This window comes from Callospermophilus lateralis, chromosome 4 (genome assembly GCF_048772815.1).
Source record: "Callospermophilus lateralis isolate mCalLat2 chromosome 4, mCalLat2.hap1, whole genome shotgun sequence".
NCBI classification, from domain to species: domain Eukaryota; kingdom Metazoa; phylum Chordata; class Mammalia; order Rodentia; family Sciuridae; genus Callospermophilus; species Callospermophilus lateralis.
The window spans coordinates 34,818,705-34,832,544 of NC_135308.1; the positions used below are offsets into that span (position 1 = coordinate 34,818,705).

At 41.3% G+C, this 13,840-nt stretch overlaps 1 protein-coding gene across 6 annotated transcripts in view; it reads right to left on the minus strand.

Moving 5' to 3' along the window:
* The window catches only part of Irf2 (interferon regulatory factor 2), an 86,064-nt gene that overhangs the window by 40,832 nt on the left and 31,392 nt on the right, over positions 1–13,840 (minus strand). For all 6 annotated transcript variants that reach the window (XM_076852387.1, XM_076852389.1, XM_076852385.1 and 3 more), the window contains exon 2: positions 1,861–1,956. In XM_076852387.1, the coding sequence (XP_076708502.1) occupies positions 1,861–1,947 (87 nt within the window). In that variant the 5' untranslated portion in view covers positions 1,948–1,956. The remainder of the gene's footprint in view (positions 1–1,860; positions 1,957–13,840) is intronic.

Below are 13,840 nucleotides of genomic sequence, written 5' to 3' on the forward strand. Positions count from 1 at the left end.
TCCTTAAGATTAAAAAAGAAAAGGGTTGGGGGATGGTGACTAGGAAAAAGACATTTGCTCAGAAGAATTGCAATTGTTCCTAGTAGCAGAAGAGAAACTTCTCCCTTGGGCCTCCTTAAAACAGGCATGACATATTACATCGAGTCACTTTTCTAAATTATAACTACATATTTTTAGATGTTTGTTAGTTTTGCATGCATTATCTCTTCCTGATGCACCCCCAATAGCTAAGATTGATTAGACTGATAGTTCTGAGGTTAACAAAATAAAGGAGTATTTGTGTGTACATGTGTGCATTGAGGGAGTTGTAAATGATAAGCAACTTATTTTTTGACATGTGGGAATACCAACAAGGTTTCATGTAAAGATAAAAATGAGTATTTTTAAAAGACAAAAACGAAAGTTCTTTACATTGAGAGCATTCGGGGAAAAAATCAGTATGCTCCATTCCCAACATAAAGTGGCGGCGTTTCCATGTCCTTTCATCCTAGAAAGATAGGAGAAGCAAGAAAGAACTCTAGAGACTAAAGAAAAGGGCAAGGGCACTGTTATGAGTTAGACATGAGTCTCCCTCAAAAGCTCGTGTGTGAGACTATGCGTGGAAGTTCAGTATCAAGGGGCGGCCAGCACCCTACCAGGGCAGTTTCCTGCTCAGATGGTGATGAGCCAACTGGAGGAAGTTTGAAATATTTAGAAAAGAAATAAGAGACAGAGCCAGAAATTAGGTTCAAAAAAAGGAGCTCCTGATAGGTCCTCTAGTCCACATAGGAGCTAGAACCAAACAACTAGAAAATGGCTCCAGTCCTTTATTTAAGGGAGAGTACATCAAAGTCAGGGATAAGGTTTCAGCAGGTGGAATCTTGCTTCACGGTGTCTTGCAGTCAACAGGTTGATTGGCATCTTGGCAAGCCACACTCATCTCTGAGAGGCTGTGTGGCTATGTGGCTCCAGCAGGCCACCCCATCTCCAGTGCACTGAGGACTCTGGCAGAGCTAGGTAGGATATCACATGTACTGGGCGGTCTCAAACCAGCAGGACTGCCGCTGGGAGTTCCCAGATACCAGACTTTCCTACCCAATGGCTTCCATGCCAATTTGGTTCATGCACAGTTCACAGATGGCTCCCAGCAGTTCAGAGGTGAAATGAGAGCCTTAACCTCATCAGTGAATTAATCCACTGATATGAATTGACTTGGTGGTGGTTATAGGCAGGTAGGCTGCCTTCTACACAGGAAATGTTCAGTATAAGGACTGGACCAATTCAGAGGAAGCAAATAAGAGATGGCTGGAGGAGGTAGGTCACTGGGGCATGCCTTTAGGTTTATCTTATGTCCGTGAGCTCTCTCCCCATCTCTCTCACTCTACTTCCTGTTTTCCAGGTCCCAAGCGGCCTTCCTCTGCCCTTCCGCCATGATGTTCTGTCTCAATCTCAGACCAAAACAATCGAGTCTGCCATCTATGGACTGAGACTTCTGAAACCATGAGCCCCCAAATAAACTTTTCCTCCTCTGCATTGTTCTTATCAGGACGTCTGGTCACAGTGATGGAAAAAGCTGACTAAACAGTCACTAAAGAAAACCATAGCAGAGAGCTTCCCAAAAAGGCATCCAGAATCCCAAGGTGAGCTGCGACTGGGAACTCAGGATTGAGGTAACTTTCTGAGCTAATGATAAAAACTTTTTTGATATGATAACTTGATGTTCTATGACCACAATTAATTGGTTGGTTTTTGTAATTAATTGAGTCTGAGATTTTGAACACAAATAACAATTTTTACTTTGGGTGGTCCATGGGGGCATGTTCTCAGCCAGGACCTCTCAATCTCAATCTCTCACATGCACATGCATATGCATACACTTACCTTATTAAGCCACTTTAGCCCTGGTATTGTGTTTGAATTTATCTGTTCTTCCAGCCATGGGCGCATCCGCATCCTTTCCACTGGCATGGTACCCTTCTGCAAAAGCAAAAGAAAGATAACATTAGGTATTTCTGTTAGTGTCTTGTCTGTATCATCCCTGCTTGTTCCACCCCCTTCCTCAGGGTTGGGGCTCTAGGTGAGTATATTCAGGGGTATTGCCCTCTGGCCACCTGCCCCTACTTATCTCTCCTGTTCATCCTGTCTTGGTGGGAGTGGTGGAATGGCCCAGTTCCTGCCATTCTCTGAGCGGGCTTTCAGTTGAAGGGACCTATGGACATGGTAGGCCTGGTCTTGCAGACACCCAGCTAGCCAGGAAATTCAGACCCCTCCCTCAGTGACTGCCTCATGTTATTTTACTGCCCCCCACTCAGGCTATGTTTATAGCAGAAACCTTCAACATACCAGGCATTCAGAGGACCAGTATTTTACAATACTTTAAGAGTATTATCCTTCTAAAATCCAAGGATACCAGAACAAAATAGTTTTGTTATAAAGAGTTATGACAACCAATTGGTTCCTCTTGGGGATATGGGCTATAGAAATGCCTTGAATCCCCAATACTGGAACTTGAGAGTTCTAAAGGAATCAGTTAATTTGGTTACCCCCAAGGTTTTTCACTACCAGCCATTTCTGTTTTCAGAGATCACCAGCATTTATCCTTGCTTCAACTCTGCTCTTACTCTGATGTAATCTCTTATTTGCTTCCTCAAGCATTTGTCCTCAGTACAGTCCTCTCCTCTGACCTGAAAGCATCCCCTTTTCCTCCAACTTAACTTTCCTTTTGCAAATCACTCCCTGGTCTGAACATCTTCCCTCATCAGCCCACACATAGCCTCTCCCCACTCCTTCCAAATTCCTTTTGAAAACTTTCCCTCATCCATCAAAATATTGCTGAGTGGAATCACTAATAAAGCATCTTCCACACAGTCTACCCTTCTTCACACTATTTATGTCTAAATTTATATTTAATCTAGGATCTAAAAGCAAAGTTGATGCTAATTCAAGTCTCTACATCTACACTATAGGACATTGTGAACAATGTGACATTATAATCCTCTTTTCAACTCCCCCCGCCCCCCTTTTTTTTTTTGGTGGTGGTGCTGGGGTTTGAACCCAGGGCCTTGTGCATGCGGGCAAGCACTCTACCAACTGAGCTATACCCCAGCCCTCTTTTCAACCCTTAACTGTCTCATGTTTGTGGAACTCATTTCTCCTTAAAATGAGTTCTTAAAATTATATCCAGTTGAATGTGGAATGTGGTGATCAATATCTCTTTTCCAGCTTGCCCTACCCCGACTAGTGCCAGAGTGCAAACGTCATGACATGCACCATGAAGGGCCTCACCTTTACTAGTAGAGGCTACCTGCCTTTTCCTTGTACCCCTCTCACATTTCTAATCCATTCATGTTGCAGACGCCTTCTGCTCCTTGCTCATACCAAGCACTCTGCTCTTCTTTCCCTGGCCTTGCCAATCCTCAGCGATACTCCAAGACCCAGAGTCCACTCTCCTTCTCCACCAGGCCTTTCCAGGCCACTCCAGCCCAAAGGAATCCTCCTCCTCCTCCAACTCCCACAATACACACAGATCTTGCACCACTCGTTTGAAAATCAACATTGCTTTAGGGTAGCTGTTGTAAGTCAAGTCTTTAATCTTATCTCTTACCTGACCTGTAAACTTTTCAGCTGTGTGTACCCTCTCTACCTAAGCAAATTGTAAACTCTTTGGGAATAGGAGTTCACTTCTTATATATTCTTTTTATAACCCTACAAAGCCTAAATGCTGCCTTCTACACAGGAAATGTTCAGTATAAGGACTGGACCAAATCTGAAGTTCAGGCCCATCAGGGCTGCCATTGATGGTGGGTCCCATCCTCTCAACATCTGCAGGATCCAAGTCTCCATTCTTGGAAACAGTAACAGGAACCTTTGAAACATTATAAAAGACATGAAATGGTCACAGGGAGTTCCCAGTATAGCTGCTTTTCATGGATTCCAAGTTATTCCATTCATTCATATACTCATTCAAAGATCACGGACTGAGAATGAAGTTCCAGGAACTAGAAAAGATAAGACAATCCCCGCCATCTTGAAACTCAGTCTAACAGGTGATAGGAAAGAAGGGAATTACCAACATGAAGAGTCTTACACACAGGATGGAAAGGAGTTACAGAAGAGCTCTGAGAGTGTTGGGCAAAGCTATACATAGAAGATTATACCAAGGGACAGTGGTCTGAGTGGACCTCGGGCTCTGTCCCATGAATTGGTGTCCACTAAACCAGTCAGATCCTTCCTTAGGAGAAGATCTTAAGACACAGAGTGGGGGAAGAAGGAAGAGCAGGAGTGGGGGGCAGCTACAGTAGTCCTACGAGACAGCAACAGCCTCCAGTTCTTCTGAGGGGCCAACATAACAGGCATAAGTGGTGCCATTGTGCCTACCCTCAGTAATGTGGAAATACAAGAGGCATGCGCAAATAGCCCTGATTCCAGTTCATAGTCATAATAATATTATATTTCTTCCCATCTCTCTCTTTATTTTTAAACAAATAACCCATGTTAAAAAAAATGATCACCTGAGATATTTCAAAAAGGCTTCTGTCACTAAAACTACAGCCTGTGAGGGAAGATACAGATATCTACATTATTTCCAAATTCTGTAAATGTGAATTTGCCTACTTACTAAAATTTATTGGTTACCACAAAATCAATACTTATGGTGTTTTGTGGTTGTTGCATACACATGCAAAGGGGGGCGGGGGTGGACACAATTCACCTGGTATGCACAGTCCCAGCTGATATTGAACAAGGCACATTTTACCTTCCTGTTTCTGCTCTCCTACTGGAAACAAATGTCCTTTTCACGGTCTATTTAGTGTGACATTTTCCACACTCTTGTGTTTTTTGTTGGTCATTTTGCCATTTAAAATGGCCTCTAAGAGTGGTACTGAAGTACTGTGTATTGCTCCTAAGCAAAACAAGGCTGTCATGTTCCTTCTGGAGAAAATACATGTAATGAGATGAGCTTCACTTGGGCATGAGTTATAGTGCTACATACCATGGCTGTGAATTCAATATTAATCAGTCAACAATGTGCATTAACTAAGTTGTGTTTAAACAGAAAATACATAAAACAAGGTTATATCCTGACTGGCTGATGAAAATGTTGTGACCAGAGGGTAACAGTGTCCTGATGTCCTTATAAGAAAAGAGTATTAAAGACGCAGACATACAAAGAATGTCATGTGAAGACACAGAGGGCAGATAGCTATGTAAAGGAAGAAGCAGAGACTGGAGCAACTCCATGACCAGCCAAGGAATACCTGGATCTTCTACAAGCTGAAGAAAGAAGGACAGATCCTCCCCCAGCCTTCAGGGGTAACAAGGCCCTGTTGACACCTTGATTTTAGACTTTTAGCCTCCAGAACTCTGACGGTGTAGTTTTCTGTTGTCTCTAAGACAGCAGCATAGGCAGAGATAATGCAAAGGCCTTCAGGTAGGTGTCCAGCAACAGGACAGATGCTTGAGACACGACTGACCTTCCAAGTCCTGGAAAAACAAAACCTAGGACTTGGTTCAACATCCCAGAACTGAAGAAGAAACTTAAGGATTTAAGGAAATGAAAGATATGGTCAGTCTTGTTAGTCGTAAAGGTAAGATCTGATTATGAAATCTAGACCAGCACTTCATAAACTTTAATAATAGGTAGGAATCTCAATTCGGTATTCTAGGTGACCTGTGATTCTACACTTCTAACAAGCTCCCACGTCCCTGGACCACACTCTAAGAAGTGAGGATCTAGAATCTCTTTGATATTTACACATGAATTTCTTGAATATTCTGTGACTTCCTACCAAGTCGCCATTCTGGCTGACAGATCTTCTCCCTTGGTCTGTCATATTTTACTGCACCATATATATGTTGGGCCATCACTATTTATATGGCATGCCTTTCTAACTGCCAGCCAAAACTCAAAATAAATCTCTTCCTTAGAAGAGATGGGCCGGGCCCTATAGGATTAGAACAGTTCCTGTTGGAATGGGTTGTTAAAGTGAGCTCGGCAGCTCCCCTGAATTCCTCTTCTAAACACACTCCTGCCATTGTGCTGTCATCAGACCTGGTGTCATCAACAGAGTCAACCAGATGCCGAGCTATACCCCTGACCCTTCAGAACTGTGAGCTAAATTAACCCCTTTTCTTCACGAAGTCCCGACCTCAGTGTTTTGTCATTGCCACAGAAAATGGACTAAGACATATGGAAATCAAACCTGTCCAGAAATTAATAGTTTTAATAAAATTTATTTTTATGTATATCGTTTCACATTTTACCCAAAATGTATATTGAAGTATACACTAGACTTGAAGGAGAAAGTATCTGGGGTTTATCCTTCTCTTTTTCTTGAAGAGTCATTTAACCCTGCATCCTGACAGATATGCCCTATGTGCTAACAGCTACAACAGAAACACTGATGAAACTGTTCAGCAGTTTCAACATAGGTGATTGTGAAATCATCTATGAAAAATGTTAAAATTCTCCAATTGCACAATGTATATGAAGATCACATTTTTGTTAATCATCATCATCATGGTTGTTAACACACAGAGAGCCAAATAAAGTCCCCTCCACCTCCAGCCCTACCAGAGGGTCAACCTTACAAGAAGTCAGTGTGCACACTTTACTGTGACCCCTGAATATAAACAATGTCCTAAGTCCCCAGGGGAAAAAAAAAGGACAATCCCATCCCCACCAAAAAGAGTGCTCAAGGCCAATGCCTAAGCAAGAGGGATTGGTGGTTGACCCAAATTTTAAAACTCTTAAATCATGACTGCTATTAATTTTAAGAGGGCTTTTTTGAGAAAAGTAAACAGAGTGAGTATTTAATCAAAGTAGGGGAAATCCTTAGAAAGAACTTCACTTATTTCATTTTTTTTAATAGCTAGGACATCCCCAGAGATGCACAATGAAAAGCTAACCCATTTACATGAAGACATATCCTCTTTTTCACTTGATTGTATACCCAGCCCCATCTCCCACACACTGGACATGTAATAAATTACTAGTGGTCTTGCTGCATTAAATAGAAAGTTTTCCATTGGATATTTATCAGAGGATGAGCATATAACTTTGTGGCTTTCTAAGAAGGAAAGTAGAAGGGGAATTCTACCTTAAGCCTACTACCACAACTTGATTGTTTAGTGGTCACTAAAAGCAAAATCTGTTTCTAAAGATTAAAAGGCTGGGCTGAGTACTGAAAAGCAAAGATGCCTACTTGGCATATATTTTTTTAGTTTTTATTACTGAAATGCAGGGTGACACACCACTGTTCTCATTTCTGTAAGTCTTCTCTGGGTACAAATACCCAGGCCCCGTGAAACCTGAATTGAGTTGGGGAAGGCAGAGGCTAAGTGGAGAAGACACTGAGGAGCTATTTTTTGCCTAAGAGAATCAAAGTACACAGATACCAGGAGTTTGTGTTCTAGTCCTGACTACTGTGGCTGGTGTGTGTCCTTGGGCTTGTCACTCCATCTTTCTGGTCCACTCTTTGATCGTCTAGAAGAGAGAGACACTTCAGAGAGATGAGTTCCAAGGTTATCTATGATTATATGAATGCTTTTGTAATATGAAGCCTCATAATCTGATTCTTCGTTGTTGTTGTGTTGAACTTCTATTCTTATACACCGGGTTAAGAGTCAAATGCTGATTTTATATTCTGTGAACCTAAAATGTGAGTAACCTCTGCATCAAAGGAAGTAAAAAAGTTAAAATATCTACCACTGGGCCTGACAAAAGGCATTTTGTGCAATCAGCTATCATTGTACCTTTGAGATCTAGGGTCGGGCTCAACTTCAAAACCTTGACACCCGTCTGTAAATCAGTTCAGCTCATTGTAGGTATCTGAGAGCTCTGCTTTTCCATGGCATTTACATTCCAATACTCCCACCAGATGCTTGAAACCACTAATGATATCAAATCCTGTGTATGCTGTGTTTTTTCATTTTATACATGTCTATGATGAGCTTTCATCTTTTCACTTAAAGAAAGAAATTGGTGGCTTCTCCTGAGCATCCAAATAGCCAGCATCACTATTCTTGCCCTCTGGGGCTATTTTAAGTAAAATAAGGGTCACCTGAACATAAGCACTACAATACTATGACAACTGATCTGACATCTGAGATTAAGTGACTAATGAGTGGATATACCACTGGGATACACAGGACAAAGAAATGGTCTACATCCCATGCAGGATGGAGCATCAAGGAAAGAGATTTTTATCATCCTATTCCAAAGAATGTGCAATTTAAAATTTATGAATGGCTTACTTCTGGAATTTTCCTTTTAATATTTGCAGACCACAGCTGACCCAGGGTTAACTGAACTTCAGGAAGCAAAACCTACTTTATGATGAATGTCACTGATGCGAGGGCTGCTGCATAAAGGCATGCAAGATACTCACTATGATTCATTTAGCATGAATGGTCTTCCATGAGGTTGACAATGTCATGGTCCTGATCACTGTCATTAACAGCTATATTGAATTTTCATCTATGTAGCTGAGACTTGGATCATGGAATAGTAATGCAATGGCTACTATTTATTGAACACTACCTATGTGCCAGGTACTAACACTAAGGTTTTACATGAGCTCTGTTAACTTTTTCAATACAGGAGGTAGGGACTTGATTATCCTTAGGACAGACAAGGGGGATAGCTTGGGGAAGTGCTGAAAAGTAATCTGCTAGTAAGTCTGGGAGCCAAGACTCATTTTGGCCCATCCAATGTAAAAAACCCAAACTCATCCTTTACTTTGCTTTTATTTTTGTAATGGCCAACTTGAAGTGTCAATCTGATTGGATTAAAAGGATACAAGAGATTAAAAGGATTATGGGTGTGTCAATTAGGGTGTGTCTAGGAACGACTGGCATGTGGGATAGCCAACTGAAATGGAGACAGCTGGGAAACACCGTCCAATAGGATGATGACTTGGAAGGAATAAAATCTGGAAGAACAAGGAAACAGCAAGCTCAATTCTTCTTGAATGGATTCCTGATTGTTGCTGCAGTCCTCTGAGAATACCAGACTCTGGTTTCTCCACTCTTCCAAAGTGGACTCTGCCAGTGATTGATTATCTAGAAGCCTTTGGTTTCCAACTAGGGTAGCACCTTTTATCCCTCTTGTTCTGGGGCTTCAGCCTCTTCGACTGTGCAGCTACTGGTTCTTGCAGTTCTCCAGCCTGCAGACCGCCATTGTGGACTATCCAGCTTCTGGTCGTGTAAATCAACCTAATAAGTCCCCTTTTTATAATTATACTTCCTATGGATTCCATTCCTCTAGAGAACCCTGACTAATACAATCTTACTTTAGGAGGCCCTCTGTTCGAACGGCCTCTTCATTGTTCTACTTACTGAGTTTTTCCCAACCCCTCTCTGTCCCGCATACCTCTGACATGTTCGTCTTCCTGAAGTACCACTTTAATCATGTTATTTCTCTGTCCTAGAGATGTATGAACATCCCTGCTGGATTTCAGGTAATAAAATCCTTGGTGGGGATGTGGGCACTGCTTCTAGTAATGGCAAGGTAAGTGATGCAGCCCTGACTCCCACGTTGAATAACTGAGACACATGAACAAAATATATTTTTTAAAATCTGCTTAAAAGCATCAGAAAGCTAACAAGGTAGTACAGAAATTAGAAGGGTAAGTTCTAGGAGAAGAAAGAAATGCAGAAAGGTAAGCCTGATATCTGAGTCAGCTCTTCAGGCCTGGGGCATCTGCTGACTCCTGAAGCTGAGCATAGCTTTTAACATATTCAGGTGACAAGGGGACAAAAAATTACAGATCAGTACCCAGCCAGGAAAAGGGGATCCTGGAAATCATTACCTTCAAAACACAAAGACAAAACAAACTCAAAACACCCCAAATTCACGAGCCTTTCAGTGACTACTTAACAGAAACAATGAAAGATAAAAGCAATGGAAAGGAGTCTTTAAAGTATTGAGAGAAAATAACTGGCCATTTTATGTCCAGAGAATATTTCCTTCGAGGCATTTTCACTCAGAGAAAAGCGGAATTTTTCTGCAGGGCGGAGAATGATCTGCCTACAGAGCTGCAGATCATCAGTTCATAGTAAGAGTCAGCAGACGGATGAAAATTGGGCAAAGAAGGAAAAGGGATGGGAAATAAGAAATAGAGGGCTTAAGTCTGAGTCTGTATTGCAGAAGCTGAGCCCAGCAGTGTTCTGCACCAGTTCTGTGGTAGCTGCATGGTCCTTGTCATCTAACACTCATTCCTACACAGCCGTGTGCCCACTCCTCTTATCAACCTCCAGAAATGTTGCCTCCCAACAAAATCTAACTCAAATCTATTTTCATCCTTTAAACATCCTCCAGTGGACACTCCTGTCTTAGGACAAGTGCTGTCTCAGGATGCAGTCACCCAGGAACAATATTCCTAAGCGCTGTGGAGGATTCAAAGATGTTTAAGATGTGATCACTACCCTCAGGGAACTATGAAGTTAGCTGGGGATAGGAGACATAAATCACATAAAGCTAACTAATGATAGTACAATTATGGTAATAAAATCACGCAATAGAGTTCAGAAGGAATACATGATTAATTGCCAACTAAGTTAACTAGTTCATAAGGAATATATAAATCATTATTAAATCAGTTTGTAAGGGAAAGCTTTATGGCAAAAGGAAGAAGAGTCTATTGGACAGGGAGGAGTTGCCTACACAGAGAAAAGGTTGTTGGCAAGCTAAACAAGGTGAAAGGGTGGGACCAGTGGCCAAAGCAGGGCTGAGAGACGTGTTTACTGATGTGCACAAACCAACTGATTCAGGCACCAACCTGGGAGGAGCTTCAGAAGAGCCACCTAGCATGTGAGAAGCAAGTACTAGGTGTTTTACATTAATCATCTCTAACCTTCACTGCAGCCTTCATCGGTTAAATACTATTATTTCCACTTCAGGGAGCTAGAAAAGTATAGCTAAAAGGGTAACCCATCCCAAAAAATAATAAAAAGAAGAAATAAGAAAGAACAATAAAGGAAAAGGATGTATAAGTCACCTAAAACCTCTAAATAAAAAGCCAGGACTTGAACCCAGGTGTGAGGATTTCAAATACTCAGCCAAAGTCTGAGCTTGTCTACCTAAGCTACAAAAAACTTCAGAGTGACTTCACTGTTTCCACATGATCAACCAGCCAGCACTATAGGGTGAGAGAGGTGAGGAGATAAGGCAGAAATCACCGTTCTGGTTCAGGATGGTGTCTATGAAAATGTTCAGGGGACTCCTTCCCCATCACACACATGTGCACAAACATACGAAACAATATACTTTCAGGAATATAACAGCAATTTTTCATTGTAAGTTTTCCAAAACACACAATAATTCTTCTGAAAATACAAGCGCTTCTTAGATGATACTCTACACTCCTCATACTGAATATTATGTACCTTCACAGCAAAAATAAGAATCTCCTTGCAAAATATATGAACCAAGACAAAGCTGGAGATGAATACTAAAAATCATCATCATCATTTTTTTCCCATTACAACTTTCACTCCAGTGCTTACAAGGAGCCAGATGCTAAGCCAAGGGCTTCTCACGCATTATTTCATTTACCTTCTAACATACTACTTGAGCTATATAGTATCTTATCTCCGTTTCGCAGATGAGGAAATGAAGCTACTTAGCAAGTTCAACCTCTATTAAGTGGCAAAGCTAAAACTCAAATCCAGTCTGCCTGCCTCCGACGGGTATGCCCAGAAACCAGTGTTTTTCAAACCTCTGGTAACAACCCATTAGAGTGTCATGAAATCAGTTTATTGGATTAAGATAAAGCATTACTGGATTAGAAACAACACTTCTAAGTTTAATGTATTGGAATATAGAATAGAAAATATGAGAATAGCACAGAGTAAGCATCGTTTTATGAAACAGTTGTATATTATATCACACTCAGACTGTGGTCAAAAGAGTTTTAAAAACATCACACTAGGTTGAACTGCCTCCTAGGGATGAGTGTACAGGTATATGTGTGTGTACAGGGGTGTGTGTGTGTGTGTGTGTGTGTGTACGTGTGAGGCAGGTAGAAGATGGCAGAAAATGGAAAGCAGAACAGGACACAGGAAGAAAAGGAGAAGCAAACCCACCCTTTGTACCATACTGTCTAGTGGGAAGTAGAAATAATATGTATGAGAGAAACCTATAGCATTTGCTTGACGTGAGAATATCATGTTCAGAGCTAAGACAATATGACCCCCTATATTAGGAAGGAGGTACAAAACCTTCCTATTTGGCTACACTTAATAATTGATTTGTATATAACACTCTACATACATACCATGGTGGAACCCTAGAGGATAAAGTCAACCACCACTGCCAGTCACGAAATCAAAAAGATATTTTAACCCTTGGACAGAGTTCCCCACACAGGGGGAGGGAGGCCAGGGGAATGCCCCTTAGTAGACATATTATCTGCACCAATACAAAATGATTTTTTAAACTTTTGTTAAACTTCAGGAGGGCTACTGAGCAGTGGAAATCAGCTCTATCATATTCATTACGTCACTGAAATAATCCTTATTTTGTGCATTTATTGGATTTTATTGAACTTTTAAAAGATACATGTCAGAGATTCATTGAATTTGAATCTCCAGCCCAGTCTTTTTTTCCCCCACCAAGGTTTTAAGCAATTGAATCATGAATTCTAATAGGTGGATTTTTTAAGATGAATGATGTGACAGGATTGCTGCAGATGGTTACCCAAAATACATTATAACCCCCAGTTATGATGGTATCTCAAAAGTGCTATGCTGCCCTTCCTATCCCCCCCTACTCCTCCCTAGGGGGGATAGGAAGGGCAGCAGAATAGAACAGACATTATGATTGATGTATGTATATAGGTGACTCTATGACCAGTGTGATTCTGCAATCTGTATAATTAGAAAAATGAGAAATTATACCCCAATGATACAAATGTATGAATTGCCAAGATCATTGTAATGTCATGTGTAGATAATTTTTTAAAAAGTGCTATGCAATATTATTACCTGGAGAACTTAAAAAAAAATCCCCTGCCCCACCCTAATAAGAATCTCCAAGGTTAAAGAACAGGAATATCCTAGAATAATTCTGACAAGCCTCTAAGTGTGGGATCACTGCCATTTAGTGCCCATCGGCACAGCGGGCTTCCAGATCTCAATGTTTAACAAGCATCTCCCACTGAGCCATGGGAAATGGGGGAAGCCAGTGGTGAATTTCAAAATAAAATCATATGAAATTAAAATTCTTAAATGGCTTTACCACAAAAGAAATTTCACATGCTGAGAATCATTCAGATCATAATTTTGCATATTTGCCATGCTATCATAAATTTCTTCTTAGGAGAGTTTTTTGCATGTGCATCCTTTTGGAAGACAGTCCGTAACTACTTTACAAAAATTACCTTGCCTCTGACCATACCTAATGTGGTGTGAATTAGCCTCCGGTAAGAACATGCACTGCTTCATCACAACCATAAACAGGCAGAAAAACTGACTTAGGGCACTGTGTGCTCAGAAAACACCAATCTATCTCTGGTTCTTGGTATGGTGATTAACCCATATCATATGGCTGACCCAGTGGTCATTCCAGAAAACAGTTCTCGGTGCAGCCAAATGAGAACAGGAGTTATGAGAAAGCCTTGAAAATATATGCAACATGCCGTGTCCATGCTGATGTATGCATTCCTGAGAGGCCTCAGCAAGCTTAGGGCAGTTCTCTAAGCAAATTTAGGACATCTGGTTCAAGTACACTGATGGGAAAGCAGCAGACCTCTTTCTGGACTTTTCTTGACATTCACCCATTTCCCTGGCCCTCTCACCTGTTGCTTCTTTGGTCACTAAGCAGTGCAGCCTGCCTTCCACCCTGCTGTCCCGATTGCCC